The 26,197-nt window shown below is 33.3% G+C and overlaps 2 protein-coding genes across 2 annotated transcripts; one reads left to right on the top strand and one right to left on the bottom strand.

Moving 5' to 3' along the window:
- The first annotated feature begins 14,119 nt into the window (after positions 1–14,119).
- On the top strand, positions 14,120–18,158 carry LOC140836974 (protein DETOXIFICATION 27-like). The gene is given in 9 exon segments (XM_073202891.1): positions 14,120–14,495; positions 14,609–14,716; positions 14,718–15,151; positions 15,391–15,477; positions 16,436–16,492; positions 17,067–17,305; positions 17,433–17,551; positions 17,850–17,939; positions 18,049–18,158. Coding segments are annotated over 9 exon segments (1,479 nt in total). The 5' UTR covers positions 14,120–14,210; the 3' UTR covers positions 18,109–18,158.
- A 412-nt stretch (positions 18,159–18,570) lies between these two features.
- On the bottom strand, positions 18,571–23,316 carry LOC140837462 (glucan 1,3-beta-glucosidase-like). The gene is made up of 7 exons (XM_073203624.1): positions 22,812–23,316; positions 22,507–22,626; positions 21,804–21,815; positions 21,661–21,750; positions 20,228–20,294; positions 19,872–19,959; positions 18,571–19,504 (listed from the first exon to the last, which is right to left on the bottom strand). The coding sequence occupies exons 1-7, from the start codon at positions 23,079–23,081 to the stop codon at positions 19,069–19,071; spliced, it is 1,083 nt and encodes a 360-aa protein (XP_073059725.1). The 5' UTR covers positions 23,082–23,316; the 3' UTR covers positions 18,571–19,068.
- Positions 23,317–26,197: the final 2,881 nt, after the last annotated feature.

Raw genomic sequence — 26,197 nt, 5'->3', positions numbered from 1 at the left:
TTTAAAGACGCTTCTGCATTAATTATTTATTATTCAGTTATAAAGACATTGGTATTTTGGAATTTATGGAATAAAGTGGTTTCGGTTTACACTGTGCTAGAGGCTGGTTGTTTTTCGATTGTGTGATCGATGAACAACATCGGTATCGACTAACTCCGGTCTCGGGGCGTGACAGGTGAGCCCAAAAATGGTCAATAATGTTTTTGCAACTGTGCATTACACGTTGATTTTTTTTCCCACAGAATGCATCGCGCATTGAGGATTTTCTTTCCAATGCACGCTGTCCATTTTATTTTCCGCAACGTGAGATTTCAAAAACTTTTAGTTTTGCAATGTGCAATATGTGTTACGCAAAGTCGATTAGGCGATACGAAAAATCATTTTTATGGTATTCTCCAGATATCGTTCAGCCGGAAATAGTTTTACTCACTTTGAATATGCAACTAGGACTGCTTCTGTGAACCATATTTACAGAGCCCCTGCATCGAGGGCCGAGCCAACTTTCTCTCGATAAGCCAGCCTTATTATATTTAAATAGATTCCCAGAAAATTATCTTATTATGTTTCTGATCGATAAATTCGTTTGTTAAAATTTTGTACATTTTAGTATAATGTATGTATGTTCTAAAATATAATATTTTAAAAATAACAAAAACAAGAGCAGATTTTGTATTTGGCTAAATTAGTAAAAAAAAATTGTAATAATGAGTGTTTGCCATTATACCAAAAATTTTAGTTGATGCTAACATTGCAACTCAAAATTTTTAAATAGTAGAACATCTCGATCATTACGTTTCGATTGCTCTAACCAGCAGTGACAATTATTGTGCACGACAAAATATCTCCCAATAATAGTACTTTTTGTCATCAATGAAAATCAAACACTTGACATTAGCTTTGATATCAATTATAGAATCGAGCGTGTCGTTTTGTGCAAAAGATATAGCTATTGGTAATGGTGCAACTCAAATGCTTTAAACCGTACAGAAGTTCAAGCAATATGTTTCGATTGTTTTAACCACTAACCAGTATGCAAAATTATTGCACTGACAAAATCTTTTTATCTGCAATATATCTATCTGGCACAAAGCCACTCTCTTCAGCTCATATTAGCTTAGAAATGAAATGCTTCAAACGGTTCGCCAATGCCTTGCCAATTATTTTCTCAGTTTCATCGCATAAACTCGAAGGCCCATATTCTGTTACCAACTTTGGATGTTTGACTTTAGGAATAATATGAAGGCCCATATCTCTTACCAACTTCATAATCTCGAAGGCCCATATTGTCATTCCCATGATGAGGTCGGTTAAGCCCGGCTGGGCCCAAGAGTTTAGGCCCAATATGACCCAAAAGGCCCAACATCAAGGGTCATCTTCACGAGGAGGATTTGTAGCCCGGAGATCGCCCGGAGTTGAAGAGCCGAGACCCACTTAGTGAGGCTTGGGTGCTCGATTGAGGATGGGCGTGTTGGGGAGGGAGTGATTCCCAGAGCAAGTTTATTAGCTCGGACATCGCCTGAAGCAGGCTGAGGGCCGACTTTAATTTAGTAATTAAGGTCAGGTATGTGTCTCAAGCCAACGAAGATCTTACTAATTTGGTTGGACTTGAGTGTCGAAGGAGATACGTTGAAACACATATGCTCCAGCCGCTCTCTAACGTTCATTATTTGGTTTCAGGTGACAGGTAGTACGCATCTCTTAGTTTCGGCATTTGGTTCATCAAATCGACATCAAGTTCACTCGATGGTTATCTGAAATATGGACCCATATTTTCTCCCGTGCATCCGGTAGCACAGAAGTACCCCGATTCAGCAAATCAAAGCATAAATTGGTGATCGACTGTCCCAAAACATTCCAATTTTGCTGCTAGAATCCAGCATGAAATCCATCCGGCCCGAGAGCTTTCCTCTGTCCCATCCCCAAAAGAGCATGTCTCACCTCCTCAGGAGTAAAAGGTTCATCTAATTTCATTAGCATTTGGGCTGTTACCCGGCTTCCAGTAGCATCCGAAATCCGTTCCATACATTCTGCAGAAGTAGTAAACAAATTTCCAAAATAATTTTCAATAATAGACGAGACTTCGTGTGGGTTTGAAATTTTCTGTGGAATTAAACTCCATCTATTCTATTTTTCTGTTTCCGAGCTGTTGCTACGATCCCCTCCTGCCATTTCATCCCACACCTGAATTGCAATATCCATGTGAGTACCGATGGCGATAAAGTGTTACTCATCAATTGGATATGATGAAATATAGAAAAATTGTGCATCTAATAGATGAATAACACCTCATCGATGCTCAAATAAGTGTGCACGGTAGGTGTACATCATATCAAAACTATATATATATATATATATATATATATATATATTTATATATATATATATATATATATATATCACATGTTTTTAAATATAAATTATAATAATCAATATAATTTTAGTTTATATAAAAATCAAATATATTAGTGTGCGTGTATATATTAGTGTATTTGTGTGTATACATATATATATTGATTCTTACTGAAAATTTAAGGTCCGATTCCAACAAGTTATACTAGTCTAGATGCATGCTTCGAATTTGCTCTGGGTCTGAAATCACAAAGAAGGTCGTTAGAAGAGGGCCGGGAGAGTGTCCCGGCATAGTCCTTCCGACAATCAAGTTAGAGACTGATGATATAAAGGGAGAACAGCTAAGAGTGCTGCCGAAAAATAATATAGTGAATGAATGAATCGTATGTTCAAACCTGTTATTTATAGGAGAATATCCGGATCTGTCATGAGCAGTCCACCCCAGGTATATATATATATATATATATATATAAATTCGACTCCGCATTGTTCACAAAGATTCGGGTCAGAAACGAAATGTTCCAAATCTTCCTGGAAATTCTTGCTCCCAATCAATAATCGAGCCGGATATGGTGAATGTATGTATAATTTGTACAAATATATATATATATATATATATATATATTACATGAAAACGATGTTGACGTGGCAACTTTTAAGATAATATTCGATTTCCTACCACGATATTTGTGGCGTGTTAGACTTGGACATTCATGCAAATCGATAGATGGACGTGCGTTGACATATAATGGACAAAAATGCTTTCGCAATAGCTTACGTTCACATTCTTTATCAATTCCTTTTTTTATACCAAGGTTTTGATTTTATTTTTGATTTAAAATTAATAAATATTATCTGATATAAGTTGAGAGAGAATAAAAGTTGCATGAAAAATAAATATTGATAATGAGTTCATCAATTGTTTTCACTTTCTTGATTAAAACCTACGACTTTCTCAAACATAATGAAGCGCAAACAAAGACGATTTAGCTTCTCTTAGCAATCAGAAATAAACTATTTCATTTAAAAAATAGTTGTGTATTTAATATTTGTAAAAGTTTCGTCACTAATTACAAACTTAAAATTAATTTTTACTCCTAAATTAGAGACACGCGGTATAGGATTAAACTAATTAAAACTAAAAGATTTTTGAAAAAGATTAGAAACAAAGTTATTACAATAATCCTCAAAAAATAATTAACTGATCTTAATATAAAATAACACAATGTTTCCATATACATAATGTTGTGTGTTAAACGAAATACAACAAATTTTGTCATTCTTTATTTGTCATTTTGTAATTATTATTAGAGAATTGGTTATAGTTTAAATAATAATATGCAAGAAATTAGATTAAAAGAGTTGCAAAGAAGGGGAGCTTTCCAATAATGATGATGGAACTTTATATCCAATCATGTGAAAAGAGTATTCAAATGCATTACTTTTTATCTAAAAAAGTATCACTTATATTTAATCAGTTCTGTTTTGATAATAAATATGAATATATTTTGATTTACTTTCTAATGTATGTTGATTTTTTTTTTCCTAGCATTTTTAGTTTTACGTATCGTTTTCAAATGACTTTTTTTTTTGTTTTATTTCATGTTGAATAAAAAATATTACTTTTTTCTTCAAAAGTATTACGTTTTACTGCAAAAACATCAGTTTTTCTTAGTTATTTTTTCTTTCATATTGTTGTTCAGAAAACTAGTCTTATATTTTGAAAAGAAAAAGAGTTGTAAAGAACAATGAGCTTTCTCATGTAGAGGTGCTAAAAAATTACGAATTTTCGATATAACGAGATTATCGTACCGAAAAATACTAAATTTATAGAAATTTTCGCTACGGTATAGTATCGATGCCGAAGTTTCAGTACAATAACGATACGAAATTTGAAAACTTTTGTATATTGAAGGTTAGATTATGTATCTAATTTTTACCATAAACAAGTTGTGATTATTGAGAGGAGGAATTGTTCCGGGAGTGAAGTGGGGAGCTAAACAAAATTGAGAGGATTTTATTGAAAGTTAAAAGATGAATCTGCCTAAAATTAAAGAACTGGCTACAGTGAAAGTTAACAACTTAATATAGAAGAGAATCGAATTTAATAGATTATTAGCCCGGATAATGTTTTTTAATGTAGGATTGTAGGATTTGGATGTACCCGGCTCGGCCCGGACCAGACCGGTCATTTCCCCACAGGTTTGGGCATCATTGGAAAACCCAAAACGAGACAGGTTAGAGGGGACTGTTTCAGTGATGAGTTCTGGTAATTTTATAAAATCCCTGAATCATATTGAGATGGATATGAGAGATACTAACTCTATCATTTAACTCGTCCAAATAATAATGATAATAATTGTCACGTCCCGAAACTCGGGATTTGACACCGGCGTCGTTTAACAATCACACAATTGAAAACAATCAGCCTCGTAGCATAGTATAAACCGAAATACCAGTTTATTAATCATAATCTCAAAAACCAAAGTCTTTACAACTGAATAAAATAAATTAGTGGAAAACGTCTAACATGAAATTGAAGGTACTAAAATTCAAAAAGAAATAACATGACTAAATTAAATCACAAAATTCATCATCCCCAAAATTGTTCAGATTCTTTTTCTTCAATCTGTTCTTCGGATTTAACTGGGGAAGGGTGTAAGGGGTGAGTATTTTAGAAAATACTCAGCAAGTGGGGGATATCGAACACAACATAAAATTTTTTTCCATATTTTCGAAAATAACATACACCTACGTACAACATGATTTTCATAATCGTAAAATCGTATTCATTTCATTGTAACACTGCAATTTTTCCACCTTTAACGGTTTACTGACATCAGTCCCTAAGTTTTTATCCTCTAAGGGGGCGATGCCATAAAACAGTTATATTCCACTGTTAAGGGCCATATGTTGGAATTCTACCCATTTTCAGGAAATCTTCACAATGCCAACGTATAAACGTAACAAGATTTTAAAAAACGTAAACGGTGTTCGACCGAATTTTTCTTTAAAAAGAAAACACATAAAAGCAAATTTAAGAATCTAAAATTTGCCCACTTACCTTAAATTTTTGATGAAAAACGTGAAAAAGGCTAGGGTTCTTGCACAGGAATTTCGAAATTCCTACTTCACTGGCTGGACGGCGGCAGCGCTTCGCTGTGCTCGAAAATTCCTAAGGAGACTAGAGGAGATTCTCGAAAATTTGAGAGAATTTGGGTGCAATTTTCGAGTCTATAGGTCCTCCTATTTATAGGGGTTGGCTGCTATCGTGATCAAAAGTTATAGTGTATTTGAACTGTGAATCAAATCTAGAATCATGATGTAATTGTGATATTGATTGATATTCGAAATCTCCATCTCCCATCCCATACAATATTCGAAATTTGCATAACATATACACTGCTAATTTTCGAATTCTAGGGATTTTATTATCTCTTGCTTGATCTTTTATCCCGATATCTCAATATCGTCTTAAATCTTAGACATTTATCTGTTTATTTTCGAAATTCCTTAATAAATACTTAGATTGATAACCCAAAAATATCTTATATTCTGAATGATTTAAATATTAATATCCAAGATTACACCATCAAATTATTAATCTAATACTATTATAATGAAATCACGATACTCCAAAATCCCGGGTTGTACAATAATAATAATTAATATAATATAAAATCCTTGAATAATACTGAGATAGATATGAGATACTATCTCTATCTTTTAACTCGTCTCGATGATGATGATGATAATAATAATAATAATTGTAATTATTTTGTGATTTATTAAATTTATAAAATCTTGGAATAAATATAAAATATCCTAACACTAAAATTAAAATTATAGTATTGTTGGTTCGAATTATTTTCATGCATTATAAATAATAGATCCGCTTATAATATCATAACTTTTATAATATAAAATATTATTTGAACATCATTCATGTTGTGTAGTTATATAAACTATTAATATATAAATATATATATATATTATTTATTTTGAGAATTTTTTTAAAAAAATATATTCTTATTAAAAAATTTGATATATATTATTTTTATAAATAACATATTTGATATATATATATATATATATATATATATTATTTATTTTGAGAAGTTTTTAAAAAATATTCTTATTAAAAAATTTGATATATATTATTTTTAAAAATAACATATTTGATTGATAACAATATTTCTTATTTAAGATAATGCGAATAATTTTAAATTTTAGTTCTACATCAACATTTTTTACAGTATAATATTTTAGGTATTTTATAATTTTATAATAAAATTGAATAATTTTTTATTAAGTTTATTAATATTTTATGTATTTTTATAATATAATTTACTAATATTATTATACATATATATATTTGGGTATGGGGCGGAGATGTGGACATAGTCTCCATAGGGATGAAGAATCGCCAATAAAAAAAACGGGGATTAGGGGCAAGGATGGAGGTGGAATTAATATTCGGAGATAGGGATGTGGATGTAGAATACATCGTCCTATTGTCATTCATAGATATTCGGTAGTCCAAAATGATATTATAATTTTATATAGTAGATCTTCCTGTAAGATAATCTCACGAATATGACAAATATATATTTGTAATATGATTCAACTCAGTTCATGCTTACATAGAAAAATAATATTTATGACAATATTACTATATTAAATCAAACAAACCACTGCCGACACATATCTTAAATCTACCGACATTTCAATTCATCAAATTGCAAACACATATTCAACATTTAAAAAATAACAATATTACTATATTAATTCCACATATAAAATTACAAAAGCATTCAACATCTAAGCTTCATTGATATAAAAATTACTGACATTTTCTCTGGCGAACATATCTTATAAGATTTGACTCAGTGTTATTTATCTGGCTAGCATGATTTGTAAGGTAATTGATTAAGTGGGACTTTAAATAGTTGGCTGTCTTGGCTTTCCTGGGAACGAGTCCATTTCGTCTGCTTTTATTACATTAATTTGTTAATATTTTTCATTATATTTTTTTGAAATATATCCTTTAAATTTTTAAGGAGAGAATATATTTTGGTACGATAATTTTGATTTTTCTCTTTCAAATCATTCCAACCCGTGGAAGTATTTCTTGGACGTCACGCACTTTTGGTAGTCCAACTTCGTACCTATCTCACCTCCTCTATCCCATGTTGAGATTTTAGAAATATGGCGGCTGCTGGAGGAGGGAACCCAAACCATCTAGCTAGAAGCTTTCTATGAAATGATTTCATGAGATTCAGCTAATTGTTTTCAGTACTAATTTGCGAGAGTTTTGACATGATGTCGAAAACTATTTATATGATATTAAAAATGTTGATTTGACGTTGAAAAATACTGACATGATACTATAAATTGTTGAGTTGTCTAGCGACGCGACACTAGTTGAATCATAATAACCAAAAACTAAAAGTTAGTGAACAAAAGTATTGACGAGTTAGTGGACTAAATCCAAAATGAAAATGTTAGTGATCTGAAAAATCATTTTAATAATATCAGTTACATTAGGGAAGTGTTATTTACGCTCTAAAAATGCTAATAACACTTCAATATATTTTTTAAAATCATCACTTTTTTATTTTTTTAAAATCAAGTAATATAAAAGAAAAAAAATTGTATTTTTGATTGTGTGTGTTATTTTTTATTTGTGATTTTGGTTCTTTGTGTAATAAAATTTCAATCTTAATTATGTATATTTCGATTTTTGATAATTTTAGTTTTTTTTGTTGAGAGTGTTGATGTGGCACTACACACATCCGTGTCATTTCAGCGCTATATTGATCTTACATCAACGTCATGTCAGAAAAATACTAAAATTGCAACATTAAAAAAATTGCGGACTAAGACCGAATTTGACAAAATAGGATACCAAATCACAAATAAGCAACACAGACATGACCAAAAATACAATTTTGAATATAAAATATTTAAACCATACATACAATTATATGCTCTTTAATGGTCTTCTATCTTTTGCGACTTTAATTCCATGTTTTTCAAAAAACTAACAGACCGCAGACCAAATAGGTTATTTTCTATAATTTTGGGGGATGGTAGGATATTTTGAACTCTGTCTAGTTTTAACTTTCGTTTGAGCGGCTTGACTTGCAATATCGTCCTTGAAATTCTCAAAATTTTCTGTTTATAGTTCGACTAGAATTTGATGATTTTAACTTCTGCAGATTGGTCAGTTTAATTAGTTGATCTTTTGCAGGTGGAGTTTAATAAATACATCGGTTTGCCTTCTTGACATAATGTCTTGACCTTTTGAACGACTTGAAATGTTTGATTTGATACAAAGGTTTCAGAACATGTTATACAAACAAAATAGCTGATGGATCTTAAAACAGGCCCATGCTATTTATTTTTTCAATTATCAAAACCTTAGAGTATTTGTATTTAAGTATATGTTAGCTGAGATATAATGAGATTGCATATCATGATTAGATTGAAAACGAGCACATAAACAAACAGCAAATGTGATATCTAATCGGCTGGCGGTCAGATACAAAATTAATCAAATTCAACATACTTTGCACTGTTCCGACATTATGTACAAGTATTTTTTAATCGTCGTACATATCATTAAATGTTCTTTATTGTCATTTTGACTTTTTTGACTTTAAGTCCATGCTTTTTTGAAAAGTTGACCGACCGTATAACAAATACGTAACTTTCTATCACTTCAGGATTGGTAGGATTTTTGCACTCTTTCTATTTTTTGCTTTCGTCTTATCGGCTTGACTTGCAATATCCTTCTTGAAATGCTCAAAATTGTATGTTTGTAGTGCGGTTAGAATGTGAAGTTTTGAAGCTTTGCACTTCTATAAATTTTTGGACCGATGAGTTTTGTCAGATGATTTCTTGCAGCCGTAGTTTAATAAATACACTGGTTTAACTTCTTGAGATAACGGCTTGAACGCCTAAATGACTTGAAATTCCTAAGTTGACCCAATGATCTGAAGAAACTGTCATACAAACAAAATAGCGGTTGGATCCTAAAATAGATCAATCCTGTTTATTTTATCAAGCACAAAAAATTTAAGATAACATAAATATTCTACCAGCTAGTATTACTATACTTTTGATTATACCATAAGATATTGTGTAACGCCCCAGATTTGACGACTGTCCTCACTGTACCAAGACGAGTCTTTCCAGCGTGCTTATGTTCTCACTCACACGCACCCTAGGAAACTTCCCAGGAGGTCACCCATCCCAAAATTGCCCCAAGTCAAGCACGCTTAACTTTGGAGTTCTTATGTGATGAGCTACCGAAAAGAAGATGCACCTTCGTGATATGAGTAGTACCAATCAAATCTTTTAAGCCCTCTTCAACTGTTCAGTCCATTACATTGCCCAGTCTCGGAATCCCTCTCATTCCCGTGTGGGTCGGTTCATTCATGTTCCCTTCACCTAGAAGCCTGCCAGGAGCCGCTCATTGTCCGTGCAACTGATGGCACCGGCGTTCACCCCCCGCCCTCTTCGGCCCCGGGCCTCACATGCCCACCAGCTTCCGCTTGGTTCGTCCCCGAACCACACCGTACTAAGAGAGAACCTGACTCTGATACCACTTGTAACGCCCCAGATTTGACGACTGTCCTCACTGTACCAAGACGAGTCTTTCCAGCGTGCTTATGTCCTCACTCACACGCACCCTAGGAAACTTCCCAGGAGGTCACCCATCCCAAAATTGCCCCAAGTCAAGCACGCTTAACTTTGGAGTTCTTATGTGATGAGCTACCGAAAAGAAGATGCACCTTCGTGATATGAGTAGTACCAATCAAATCTTTTAAGCCCTCTTCAACTGTTCAGTCCATTACATTGCCCAGTCTCGGAATCCCTCTCATTCCCGTGTGGGTCGGTTCATTCATGTTCCCTTCACCTAGAAGCCTGCCAGGAGCCGCTCATTGTCCGTGCAACTGATGGCACCGGCGTTCACCCCCCGCCCTCTTCGGCCCCGGGCCTCACATGATCAACTGGTACCAGGATTGCTGCCAAGATCTATATAAGTCCAGGAGGTCATGGGTTCTAATCCTGGGGAAGGCAAAAGCTCCAGTTCCTGGGCTGGAGAAGTTCTATGAGTACACGCTCAACTGGTACCAGGATTGATTCCAAGATCTATATAAGTCCAGGAGGTCTTGGGTTCTAATCCTGGGGAAGGCAAAAACTCCAGTGCCTGGGCTGGAGAAGTTCTATGAGTAATTGGTAATGGGATAACCGTGTTGCATCAGTCCAATCGGGAACAGCCCATGTGCATTACATATTGTATAGTGTACATGATAAGAGATTATTGATTTTTAATCATTCACTTATAATGTGTTTAATGTGTACGATTAAGATTGTGATAAGGCTTGTTCAGTCCGCACCAAGCCCACACTGTAGTCTTATTATCTTATTGTTTGTGATTATTTAAACTTTTCGAGGAGAAAGGAAGATGTTAATTAATTTAAGTTTTCTTTTAATATCCTAAAATTTAAAATAATCATAAATTCACCAAATTTAGTAATATTTAAATATAATTTAACTATTATTATTGTTGTCGTCGTCATCGTCATTAATATTTATTTAATATTCAAATTTGTATTACTATTTTAACTATAACAATAAATGCATATTTATGTTATTATTATATTTTATTTATTTTTTATAACATTAATTGATTTTTTTAGTAGTTTTCCTGAAATTGTTGAAAATTTAATAATTAGTATAATATTTTATTTTTATCTATTATTTTTAAATAAATTAATTTTAGAAATTTTTTTATTTAATCAATAATATTTTTTTAAAGAATATATTATTGATTAATATATAACGATGACTGTGAGAACCAAAAATATTACAATAATTAATATTGGGAAGAAATTTTATTAGCTAAGATCCTTTTGTTGGAAATCCTTGTATGAGAGATTTTATTTTTGAGAATCTTGATTATAAAGTAAACAATATTCTTATGAAGGCATGCATATTTTCGAAATTGGGAGGATATATTGCAAAATTTGGGGAGATATCATGCAAGGCTAAAGGAATCAATGTATGGAGTTAGCAAATTTCGAAAATCAACTAGATATTTTGCCTAAATATTGTATTGCCTAAAGATGTAATGTTATGCTAGAATAAGCCTCAAGAGGGGAAGCAAATCCTCCCTTCCCTTGCACCTCAATTTCGAACCATTAGATTAGGAGGGAGGAGAACTCGATTTGGTAGATAATCATGCAGCCATGGAAGGATATTTTTGAGCCAAAAATATGAGATTTAAGCCAATTTTGTGCAAGATTTGAGCACCATATTTAACACTCCTTCCCTCCACCTATAAATACTCCACCACTCCCACTCATTCTCACACTCAAAAAAAAATTCGAAAACCCTTGCTGAGGCTCTCGAAATTCAGCATCCTCTCCTCAGCCGAAATCCACTCAAAGTCATCCAAGAAAATTCGCGCCGAAGTGCCGCCGAAGTGAGGATCAAGGAGCGGACCTATTTTCTAAGTCATTCATCCACGTTTTAGTATCAATACACACTGTAAGTGGGCTTATTTTTAAACTTTAAAATTTCGGATTCGGGTATGCATGTTTTCGATTTTTACAAGAAACATAAATAGTCGAGTACAATCTCCTTTCTACTCTTTTCGTGTAATTGTCATACGATTTCAAAAGCACTGTGAGGAGTCGACTGTATACGGGAGGGAATCCCAACCACGACGTACCCTTACGCGGTGGGGGACATAACCGCTATACGGTCTCGCCCCCTTAGAGGAGTAAAAATTAGGGACTGACGTCAGTAAACCGTAGAAAGTAGATGAGTCGCAGTGCTGGGTCAATGTTATGCATGTTTATGAAGTACGTATGAACTTATGATTTATAATTCGAAATTTATGCATGTTGTTTTATTGTACTCGATATTTCTCCCATTTACTGAGTATTCCCCAAATACTCACCCCCCTTACAACCCCTCCCAGATAAGTCCGAAGAACAGATTGAGGAGGAAGAATCCGAGCAGTTTTGGGGATGGTGAATTATCAAGGAAATCGTTTATGTTTAAGTTATTATTAATTAGATTTACGTTTCCGCATTAAAACTCTGTCATCTTAATTATTTCAGTTTTGTAAAGACAATGTTATTTCATTGAAATTATGATATATAAAATGGTTCGGTATATACTGTGCTACGAAAAGCTTGTTGTTTCGATTGTGTGATTGTTAAACAATGCTGGTGTCAAATCCCGAGTTTCGGAGCGTGACAATGACATTCTAGTAATTATAATATAATTAATAAAAAAATCAAACAATTTAAAACGATATCAAACATATATAATTTATCACAATATGTTATTTATTCTCACCTTTCATTTTATAATAATTTTTATTACATATTATTTCCTTATCCTATCATATGAATCAAACAATACTCAATATTATAATTACCTTGGTTATTAAAATATCTAGTGATATAAAATAATGTAAAAAATGTTTAAAATTATGTGTCGTGTCAACATTTGTATAACTCATTCAAATTTTGATATTTTTGTAATTTTATAAAACTTAAAAAATCTCCACGATGAAATTTGGGCGTGATATATTTTCTATTCATATTTTGATTAGATTTATTTGTTTTTTTGGAAAAAAAATCATTCAGTTGTATTTATTTATTGAATATATTTAATTAAATTTCTCACTTAGAAATAAATTAAATTAATTTGAATTTCGGCATTTTATTTGATCGGTAACCATATCTAGTGTTTACACAATATATATACATTATCTGATATATACTTGAAGTAGATTTACGAATTCAGACATATATAATAAACAAAATCATAAAAACAAAATATTATGAATCTACCTAATATAATATTACTATCATTTAAATAACACTCAAGTTGCTAATTTCCAACTACGTGAGTGTAAAAAACACTGACAGTGTATTTATTCACCGAACTTCATTTATTAAATAATTAATTTTATCTTTAAAATAATTATTATAATTAATCTTAAACTAAAACCATGAGTTCTAAAACAAATTTTCTTCCCTAACCGGGTCCCTGGAGCCATGACGTTTGCCAACAGGTGGGATAACTATCTTGATCGATATATATAATTTTGACATGTTGTACATCTTTCGTATATATTTATATAAGCATTAATAATGATGACTTATCTTTTGGATGAGGTTAAGTTAGGTTTAAGTTTCAATCTTAACATGGTATCAGAGCTCAGGTTCCACCGTTATGTGTTGGACTGTCCATAATTGAGCTACTCGTTCTACCCATAGTTGGTCATTTGTAAACTTCACTCTCCAGATGTTCATTAATAAGCGTGAGAAGGTATGTTAGTTGTCTCACATCGGTTGGATAAATAACCTGGGAGTTACATATATGAACTTGGACAATCCTCCCCACTTGAGCTAGTTTTTGGGGTTGAGTTAGGTGCAAGTTCTAATCTTAACACATATCTAAAAAGTGAATGATATTTCATCAATAATCATATAAATATATACGATAAATGTACAACATATCAAAATTATATTCTAAAATTTCGTGTTCTGCACGTGATGTAAGTATGTTTATATTGACTATGATTTGAATTTTTTTAATATGAGGAGGTGGATGTAGTATGCCAGATCCGATAACTACAAAACAGGACAAATTTTTAAAATTGATAATATTCAGACACAATTAATTTCTAGCCACATGCGTTTAATATATGTATGGCCTTTACAGTGCTATAAAAACGAATGGTCCAGTCTCTCTGGTAATCACAATTTCCAAACCCTTGATTGTTTCTCTCCAAAGGAGAAACCTTCACCGGGAGAATTGGAAAAACAATGGCAGGTAGAGTCGAAAATGGAGAAACTACTGAACCTTTGTTAGATTACTCATATTCAGTCAAGTTCATAGAAGAGGAAGAGCAAGATCAGACGATTTTTCGAAAGATTTGGATTGAATCCAAGAAGCTATGGAGAGTTGTGGGTCCGGCGATATTCAGTCGACTTGCCTCGTATTCTATGTTTGTCATTACGCAAGCCTTCGCCGGTCATCTTGGTGATCTTGAGCTCGCTGCCATGTCCATTGCTAGTAATGTCATTCTTGGATTCGATTTTGGTCTCATGGTAAGATTTTTATCCATTCAATTCTTGTTAATTCGAGTTCTTTGAGTAGAACGACGAAATTTCTGGAGTGGAATCATGATGATTTACGTATATATATTAATATTTTGTTTTAGCTTGGGATGGCGAGTGCGCTGGAAACCCTTTGCGGGCAAGCATATGGGGCCAAGAAATACTACATGCTAGGAGTGTATCTCCAAAGATCATGGATAGTTCTCTTCTTATGCTGCAGTCGTGACGCTTCCGTTGTTCTTGTTCGCGACGCCGATTCTGAAACTTCTGGGGCAGCCGGCGGACGTGGCGGAGCTATCTGGGGTGGTGGTTCTCTGTTTCATCCCTCTCCACTTCAGCTTCGCTTTCCAGTTTCCACTGCAGAGATTCCTGCAAAGTCAGCTGAAGAACAGCGTGACTGCTTGGGTAAATCTGATAGCTTTTGTAACGCACATACTGTTGAGCTGGTTGATCGTGTACAGGCTGAAATTTGGAGTGGTGGGCACTGCTCTTACGCTGAACTTTTCGTGGTGGATTATCGTGTTGGGCTTGTTTTCTTACACTGTCTGCGGCGGCTGCCCGCTTACCTGGACTGGCTTCTCCGCTGAGGCGTTATCGGGCCTCTGGGACTTTCTCAAGCTATCAGCTTCTTCCGGTGTCATGCTTTGGTATGTTACCGTCCGTAGTCTCTCAATAATTAAACATTCGACTTCATGTCAATCTCTACCTCTATTTCTATCATGACGTTTCACTATTTTGATATAATATATCAGTCATATTCAATATATGAGTGTCATCTCAACGTTACATATAGACATACACGACTTATCAAAATTGGTTAACGAAAATTACAGTATAGAATAGAATTATTTGTGAATCTAACATTGATTCATCTTCCGACGAACAGTTTGGAGAATTGGTACTACAGGATTCTAATAGTGATGACAGGGAATTTGGAGAATGCCAAAATTGCGGTGGATGCATTGTCTGTATGGTAAGAAAATGTCGTAATTACTTTTTATTCAATTCAACATCATATGTGCTTTTTTATATATATGAAACTCTACTCATCAATTATTTTGTTTAAAATAAAAGTAAAAGTAAATTAATCAATTAGGAGTTTTGCCAAACAATATTTAATATTTTTCTCCATATAATTGGTTTATTGGTATTTTTTTGGTAACGGGTATTTGTCTATTCATGGTTAGTTTTCCATGAGGTAAAAAATGAGTTTGTCTCGTACCTTTCAAAATTTGCCAAATGATCTTGTTATTTTTCAATTGGAATGTTGATATGAAACTCTACATGTGAGCATCGTGTCATCACGTTGGATCGACGCCATAGTCGGAAAAACGATCAAAATTACAAAGAAAAAATATGATCGATTAAAACTGAAATTTGAAAACAGAATGAAATCTTTATATAAAAAAAAAAATATGCATAACAAATACGCAATTTGGCCTTCATCTATTAAATGTGGTGCAAAAAATTTGAAAATACCGAACTTTCCTATTTTATTCACAACTTTGATGCCAAATTGGATTGTGCATTTGCAACACGTTACGTGACGATTTTGGCTGAGTTTAATTACTATGTACAATTCTTGGTTTTTATATGTTTCTCGATTCGTGTTCTGTCTGCTGTCTTTGTCCCTTTCTCTAATCAAACACATCACATAAATTATCAAAGTTAATAAAAATCAATGGAACTTATATATAAATATATATTTTTTTTCGTGTATGACATAAAAATATGTATTTTTTAATATATGGTTCCCCTTGGCCTGCTTTGTTTTTGTTACTTTTCTTATATTACATATCATGAAGTGGACGGACAATTTATTTAGGTATTTATCGAGGATAATAAGAATTAAATGCATGGTTAGAAAATTCTCAAATTTATTTTTTTTATAGGACCTTATTTTATCTTCTTTTTTTTATGTGATGGGATAGCATGAATATCAACGGATGGGAGCTGATGATTCCTCTTGCATTTTTTGCTGGCACTGGGTACGTACGTCCTTTCCTTGGTATTCTTTAATACAAGTTTTAACTGTCTCATTCAATGTCGAATAAATACAAATTTCATTTCTCTGTCTGATCTCTATTATTCGATTACCTTTTCATTTTTATTACATATTGTATTAATTTTTCTAGACCTAATGATCTCGACTTGTAGGTAGATTAATCTATGCAAACTCCGATTGTATTTGTACGAACATCTTATTTTAAAACAAAAAATTTATTTACGAGCCTTACATGTTTGTTTTAAATTTAGATGTTTTCACGAACATCTCGTACAAAAAGTTGCACCCAGATGATTTTCTTCGATGTAGTGTAGAATTTTCTCCGTCTATACTGTCATCACTTGTTAATTATGATAAGATTCAAGTCCATTTGGTACAATACTTTTGTACATAGCACGGGTTTGAAGTCTACAATTTACCCTTAAATTTTAAAATTTGTAACCAATAATTAATTTGATGAAAATGAATGTATGATCCAAAAAGTTTAAAAGTGTGTATAAATTTTGACATCTACCTAGCTTAATAATATATATGTACATGTTTTTGGACGAACATAGAGTACGAGTGGCGAATGAACTCGGAGCGGGGAACGGGAAAGGAGCGAGATTCGCGACGATAGTATCGGTGATGACGTCATCGATAATCGGCCTAATATTTTGGGTGCTGATAATGTTTTTCCACAATGAGCTTGCCCTTATATTCACCACCAGCCAACCAGTGCTCCAAGCTGTTAGCAAGCTCTCCATTCTCCTGGCCTTCACTATTCTCCTCAACAGTGTTCAGCCTATTCTTTCAGGTATCTTCTTTTATTAATTACTAATTTTTAATTCAACCCTCTACTTAAAGATTTTATTAACTTGGAACATTTTTTTTTTCTATATTTTTTAAGCATTTGGATTGTTTTTATTTTTTATTTGATTAAGGGGTGGCTGTTGGATCGGGTTGGCAATCATATGTGGCATATATCAACATTGGCTGCTACTATTTGCTCGGAATCCCTCTCGGAGTTTTAATGGGATGGGTTTTCCACCAAGGAGTTATGGTATGAACCATTTTTTTTAAATTTACTGCTGTTTGAAAATGAAATCAAGAAAGTATTTGTAAAGTTGATGCCTATATAAACTATACATTTGGTGTTTGACGACTTGTAGTCTGTCTGACACCAAAGTTTCAAGTTCGGGACGAGGTCTTAATTCAAGACTCAATTATAATAATCTCATCTCAGCTCAAGGAAAAAAAACTATACATCTGGTTTTCTAGAAGGGAAAATTCACATCTATTTATTTAATATGAGATTATGGAAATCGAGTGACATGTGATTATTTATATATTTTGAGCAGGGGATATGGGCTGGGATGATTTTTGGCGGAACAGCAGTGCAAACTTTGATATTGGCAATTATTACCATTCGATGTGATTGGGAAAAAGAGGTAAAAAAACTAACTTAAATCTGATTATTTTTTCACCATTAATTATTATATCTCTCGCTCTTTGTTTTTCTTTTGTGGTTAGTAAGCGATGCTTTCTTTCATATTGCAGGCAGAGAAGGCCACTATGCATGTCCGAAAGTGGGCAGACAATAAGAGATACGTTGCATGATCAAATTCTTGCATATAAGTTAGCAATGACTTTGTAATTTTGCTTGGCATTGTCAGTGATACGATCGAGTATATTGTAAAAAAAATGTGATTTAATATTACTCGCATCTGGATATCAAATGATAAGTACTTCTTTCACAATAACTTGTATCGATTTTTATATTTGTAAATCAATCTTATTTTTATGTACGAAATGAACGAGGGATCGCGTGAAGCAGTGGCTAGTGTAGTGTATGCGAGGCTAATAGACAACAACACGATGATTCTCGACCGGTTATGGGGGGGGTTATACGTTGCTTTGCATTCTCCCTGTGCACATTCATAGCCATGGCACACGCCTGTGATACAAAGTTAGCCAGTCAAATAACCCAGCCCAGGTGTTCAGTTCAGTTCGAATCACAGTGGCAAATCGCCGAATGCGAATCCAAGCAACAATATAAACTTGGATATTTGCCTGAATGACGAAGCACCTGTAGAAAAAGGCATTACATATGTAGTTCAGATCCTAACTAAAACCAATGGCAACACAGTCCATTAGTCCCTAGAACGAATTTACGGGACTTACCATTAGATGTTTCAAAATCTGTCAAAGCACCAAAGAAAACGAGCTGCTCTATCAATATATTGATGCATAAAATTTCGCAGCCTAACTGCCAAATATATGTACATGATCATGATAGGATACATATAACATTACCTTGTAGTTGGAGATAGTTGTTTAGAATGTTCCACTCAAAATCCAGTGCTTCCTGTCATTCTTTAGCGTCCAGTGCACCCACCCAAATGAGGCGGCATTATATACATCTAACTGGGCGGCTCTTCCGAAATCTTGATACTCTATTTGAAATCCGTTATTCACAACCCATTCATAGACCCAATCTCCTGCGATCAATCAAAACAACAATCTCACAATTTAATATTTGTTGTCTCATACGATCACATGAAAAAGGAGAATTATCATTCAAGAAGTTTGAAAGTTAACATGATAAAGAGAGGAAAAAAAAATTTGAAGAGCCTGTGAAATAGTGAGGATTATGAAACAACCAATGAAAACCAGCGGTCCATTTGTATCATTCAGAGCTTGCATCTGTGTTTGTCTATTCTTATATAGAAACTGAACATTATCTAATGAACTCATATTGGCAAAAAGGGTGTCAAACAAATTGTAGTAATGCAAATCAATAACGGCATTTACTCTGCCTAAATTAGCTTGGTACAATTCGTATGGATCTGCATTGCTAATTCTTTGGCGGAATATAACATAAGCTGTAGAGGTGTATTTTGGGACAATTTGGTATCCTTGTTTGTAGAATGAAACTAGGATGTCCAAAGGAACTGTGGCAGCAGATGACTCATTCAATAGCTCGATCCCAAGTAATGCAGGATGTTTGGCATACCTACAAGAGAATCAGGTTGGACCTCAAGATTTAGACGGAAGATTTAATTAACAAACATGCACACATTTCATGAGGTGCACCGTGATTTAACTTCACAAAGCTGAAATTAGGGTAACTATCGTTGCATAAAACGAAATTAGACACCTTAAAGCAACCCTGACACATTTACAAAAAAAATCTGAAAAAGAAAATCTTAAAATAAGTACGAAGCATTGGAGTGACAACAAGCTAAAAGATGTTAATCATATCTCAGTTGAAAAACCAAAAACATAATAGTCGGCTCTTGAAAATTTTGAGATTGATTAATTTTTCAATATGAAATAAAAATGGGTAGGGGAGTACAACAATTCAACAGCAACAGAATGACCTTGAAGCAAGAAAATCAATCACTTCTAGTGTTTTAGAGATATACTCTGGTGTAGCCCAGCCCGTAAACCCATCACGACTTACACTAGATTATTGGTCTTTATATGTTCACAAGACCTATTTGGAAAGTCATGTTCTTGTGGATTTCAACAAATTGGTGTCACAGCAAAACGAACACTACAAGAAAATTTTGCTAAGAGTTTTGTGGAATGTGGTGTAACATTCACCATCAAAGACAAAAGAGTCCAGCAACAAAATTTTGAAAAATAAGGGAAAATGAAAAAAACTTACTGTGCCCATGAGAATGCATTGTCAAGCGCTTCCACCCCTCAATCACCAATGCATTTCATTAAGAACCATTTGAGCACTCGGTGTCACTCAAATGCCAGATGAATTGAATGCTGATTTGTTCACCAGTATTAATCTGTATCAAAGAGCACAAGAAAGTAGTTGTACAGAGTACAGACGCACCAAGCAAGAACTAACTTGATAGAACATTTTTTTTTTTGGATTTGACCCTCAAACTGATGATGTCAGAGTTTTAGGCCATCCAATTAGTGAAGATAAAACCGCTTTGAAACAAACAAGTTGCTACTTTAGAAATCTTCAATTTTTCTAAGAGCAACAATATGCCAGCTAGCAATTAACTATTCTTGATAGTCTAAATATGGACAACGTGAAGAACTTATGCACAGAAAAACATCATCCATAGTGACCCATCAAAATGCAGTCTAAATACAAGGAGGGCGGATATATTGTAAAGATCTTGGTGGAACTTAAGTGAGAGGAGGTGGTGATGCAAATCAAAATGGCACCAGGTTTGAAAATGGTCTTTTAAAGAAATAAAATATCAACAACCTTATATGATGAAAGGGTGTAACGACCTTCTTCTGAAAAAAATGTTACAACTAAAAATTAGCGATATTTTACACTGTAATTTGGTCCACACCTTAGAACTATATATGCTGGGTACATCATATGATAATCAGAACGAATATTATAAAAAAAGCATATTTCATATTTCTATCAATAATCGCAGCAAGAGAGTTCACGAATTTTCTCAACTAAACTGATGAGAAGCCTATCTGGCCATCTTGCTAGTTTATTCTACATCATGAGGTGCCAGATTTAAAATAGCACAATAATCGAATTCACCAGGTCATGATCTAGTTAAGCTCGTGCTCACCCTTTACAGAAGGATTTGTACATGCAGCGAGAATTTTTCCCATAACCCAGTATTTACACTAAAAGTAATGAAAAAATTTCAAAGGCAGATCTCCTTTATGAACAATGAAACAAATTGATCGATGCAAGTAATCTAAACATTACCTCCATCATCAAAGAGGAAGGAATAGATTCGTGTTACCAAGGAACGAAAAAATCGTTCAGGGAGTTAAAGAGGTGTTTTATCATTGCTTCCCAATAGAAAAGGCAACCCAAATGCAATGGTTGCAATGAATTTCAATGTACTCGCGCCATCAGTAGAAAACTATTGATATGGATATCTTTCTATCCTACAAATCTTATCCAACCCTCAATATTTTTGACACAAAATAATCAGAACCTTGGTTAGGATTGTGACGAACATAGTTATCTTGTAACCAATGGGAGAAAATATTTCTAGCGACCGATGGTTTAAAAGATAAGGGGAAAATTGCATTTGCACTCCCAGTGAAAATCCATAAAGGCAAAAAACCAACTATGACAAAAATGCCGTGAAAATCTTTTGACTAACAGAATCAGTGAAATTGTACCTCTATGTAAGTACCATCTTGAGTTTAATAGTGGACTCGATTGTCATTATTTCTTTCAAGGTAAAATGTTTCTGTTCCAGATGGCAATTGGGCCACTGCGGTTATGTTGTCTTCATCGCCGCTGCTAGGTTAAAAATTGTCCTTCAGAAGTGTGGAACTGAAATATTGACTCCTGAAACTCTCCATAACTGCTGAGAAATGATTAAGTAATAATATAATCCTTGCAGATCAACAAGTTTCAACAAGAGAAAATACCAGTTATTTTCACATGCTAATGGCAAGCCAAGAAATTGTGAACCGACTTATTCATAAGAATGATCTTTACTTGATTTATAGAAAACATCAACAAATACAAAGCCAAAGTAAGAAGAGGTACGATATTTTTCAAGTATTTGATATCCACACCAAGTAACAAATTTTTTCAAGGCATTTGCCACCCCCTAGTAATTCGGAACTGAAATAAGCAATTCCTATCCACCCTTAATCCACAATAATAGAATTGAACTTCAAAAATCGTGATGACAAACACACCTGGATTAAGTATCAAGCTGTTTAATTCGTCAACCTAATCGGTGGTATATTTTTTCTCATATCAAACGTCGTTAACTAGTTCAATACTTAAAAAGAACTGATATTAAGAGCCTTAGGACTACTCCTAGGACCCCAATGATCTGGATTTGATTTTCAAATATCTTATGTTTTTGATATATTACAGAGGAATTTCTGAAATTCAGCAATAGTTGTAATCATAATGTTAGTTATATGACTTCCTAAAGCAACAAATTATTGGTGGAAGATAATTATATTTTGCTAAAAGCTAACTACATCAACACTCAAGACCTTTGGAACAAGAACATAAGCAATTCAAATTATATGTCTGACCTGAAATGTTTCCCAAGACTGAGGAGTATCCCTGTCAATGGTAACCGTCGCACCGCCACCGTTCTCAGCAGAAACATATTTCTTCAATGTCACTGATTTTAATTGAATTTCCGTTCCATCCTACACAATGTATATATAATCAAACCACAAATATTAAGTTGACCGAATGAACTCTCACATTTGGAACAGGTAAAATAGTGATGGATGGACCCAGAGGGGAAATTAGGGTTACTAAATATTGTAGATAATATAAAATGATGCACTTCCATTCTCTATTGGCCCAAAATTTAAAGAAACCAACTTACAAGTATATCCCCATTTGGAATGTCATGAAAAAACGAAGGCTTTATCCACCCCTCAATCACCAACCATCCACCCAAATTCACTCCCCTTATTCTTGAATTCCTCAGCAATCCCTCAGCTGAATTCAAGAATCCCAACACAAAAAACACAAGCACTAACAAGAATTTAAGTCGTGGCATCTCCAAAATCCACCTAACAACAAGCAAATCAAACAAACAAATGAATCGCATAAAGTCCCAACAAAATGCCAGTGCCAGAGCAAAACGGAGCATCCAATTGAAAAGATGAACAAACAGAACACGCAAGAAAACACATTTGCAGAAAAAAAAAAAAATCCCACGAGAAATTCGCTGCCCCGATGCTGTAGAAATGCATCACAAGCCATTCACACGCAGAAAATAAGCTCGAGCCAAATTGTCAAAAGAGGGCATTATCGGGGATTCGTAGCTTGTAAGTGATGCTGATTCCAAAATGAAGGCATTAATAAAATTATTTCTTCATGAACATTTAATTACTACCAGTGGTGAAGAGCCGCATGCAACAAGTCAACTCAATGTAACATTTAAATACTGAATTGGATTTATCATATAATGAGTATAATCTAATCTGAAACCAACACTGAATTAAACTAAATAAAAACTCAATTGACATCAATATTTTATTTTTATAATCACTTGATCAGATTCAACCAAACATGATTAAAGTAGTTTCGGATCCATTTTAAGCAATCTAATCTGGTTTACTATTGACGTAGGATTCAATTTAGGCGCCGTTTGGTTCGTGTGATAGGATAAGTAAATGATATATAATAATAGTGATTATAAAATAAAAAGTAAGGATACACAATACATTATGATAAATTATATGATGTTTGACATGAGTTTAACTTGCTTGATTATTTTTGTTAATTATTTACTAAAATGCCCTCATCATATATTAGTTAGTAATATATTCTTAAAACGATTGAATAAATAAATAAAATATCTAGAATTAATTGATTTAAAAAATTATAAATAAAATTTAAATATTATATTAATTATTAAATTTTCATTAATTCTAATTTTCAAAAAAAGAAAAACTAAAAACCGATTAATATTATAATAATTAAATTTTGATAATACTATAAATATGCATTTATTGTGATAATTAAAAATATTAATACAAATTTGAATAATAAAAAATGGTTAATAAAAATTATAATATTACAGTTAAAATAATATAATAATAAAAAATATGATCGATAATAATTAAATTATTTATAATATTAGTCAAATTAAAAATTATATTTAAATATTATTAAATTTTTTAAATCTATAATTATTTTAAACTTTAGAATATTAAAGAAAAATTTAAATTAATCAAACATAATCCTTTCTCCTCCAAAGGATTATATAATCACCCACATGAGGATAATAATGCATATAGTGCGGGCCGGGTGCGGGCTGAACGGGCCTATCACAATCTTAATCATGCACACCAAACACATGATAAGTGAAGGATTAACAATCAATTCCCTCTTATCATGCACACCAAACAATGCTAATATACAAGGATTAAACCAGTTTCGGATTCAAGACGGTTCTAGATTGACATGTCTGATACACATCCCTAGTTTCTATGTCCCTTCCATTTTATAAGTGAAATAAAACACAAATATGACATTATGTTTGAACTTGAAATACTCTTTGAAGAGATCTTTTGAAATGATTTTATGTTTTTGATATTTTAAATCTATTGTCAAGTAGATTTTATCAAACAAACGAATGGATTTGAAATCACTGGTTTCAAATTCATTCATCCACCTTGTACCTAAAATTTATGTGGAAAAGTTGAATTCACAATTAAACCTTTTGAGAAAAATAAAAGCATGTGGAAAACAACGATTAGGTAACCAATTATTGTATGCTATGTTCGTATTCGGATTTAATCATTATTATATAGTTTAAGTTGGCAACTTTCTATTCGCGTTATTGAAATGTTGTGTTCCAATTTTTTAGATAAATAATTAGTTAAAAATACATTTTGTACAATATTATTATAATTATAACAACTTATAGTAGTATCTTATGAGGTGTTTTTTATGAAGCGAGAACCCGTATCAATTATCTTTCGATGTCGCACTAAGTAAATCTCCAAAATAATGCAATGGTCTGTAAACCACATTAGTCAGTTAAATCACATTCGGCAAGTCCCGTGAGACAAACTCGCCCAAGAAGGTACTGATGATGAGATCAAACTCCTGACCACTGATCAAACGTTTACCTACTCCAGAAATCAAAATATTATTTTGTGGTTCCACGAATCCCACCAACTAGGGATATAAACAAACCAAACCATTCGCGAGCTATTCAGAGCTCGGCTCGATAAAAGGCTTGTTTGAGTTCGTTTGTTAATCATATCAAACCAAGCTTTAGCTCGATTTTTAGCTCGACAACTTAATCAAACCAAGCTCAAGCCTAAGTGTATTCGACTCGTGAGCTCGCAAACATGTTTCGTTAATAGGCTCGCGAGCTCGAACTCGGCTCGTAACTCGAGCTTGACTCATTTGTTGAGTTGACAAATAAAAATATTAGTACTAATAAAGTTAAACTTTTATGTCTAATATAAAATTAGTTCATAGATATATTTAATTGTAACAAGCTCGAATCAAGCTCAAATTTGAGCTCAATTGTATGTTTTACGAGCTCGAAAACGAGCCGAGCTCAAGTCAGACTTGTTAAATATGAAAAACAAGCTATTAATAAACCAAACTCGAGCCCAGCTTGATTAACACGATAAACGAGCTTTTAACGGGTCGAACTTTAGCTTTTCACAAGCTTAGTAATTTCAAGACAAATCGAATTCTAGCCTGATGATAAAAGCTCGAATAAAGCTCGAGCTCAATCTTAAACGAGTCAAACTCAAGTCAGATGATAAAAGCTCGAATCAAGCTCGAGCTCGAGTTTGAGCTTGGATTAATCTTAAACGAGCCAAGCTCAAGCCTGATACTATTCGGCTTGGTTTGGATCATTTACATCCCTACCACCAACCAGTGCTCATATAAACTTCTATCAGTGCTAATTATAACGAAAAGATATTTGAAATTTACCAATTTTCAAATTGTAAACTTGCTCACCACATTCATGCTCGGAAATAGATACCCAAATACCTAATTCTTTAACATTTGTACTCAAATGATGACAATTGATATCGTACTAAACTTGACTATGTACCGATGTGCGCATTTTACGACATATTTCATCATAAAAAAATACCTGATTTTTTCTAATGTGTGCCTAATTTGTTAGGATTCAAGCCATATCATAGTAATTTATGTACCTAGGTCCAAATTTTACGTCAAAATACATAGATATTGTTTGGTGTGCAGGATAAGAGACGATTGATTTTT

Source organism: Primulina eburnea, chromosome 7, assembly GCF_022965805.1.
Source record: "Primulina eburnea isolate SZY01 chromosome 7, ASM2296580v1, whole genome shotgun sequence".
Classification (NCBI taxonomy): domain Eukaryota; kingdom Viridiplantae; phylum Streptophyta; class Magnoliopsida; order Lamiales; family Gesneriaceae; genus Primulina; species Primulina eburnea.
This window is presented reverse-complemented; position numbering and strand designations above follow the sequence as displayed.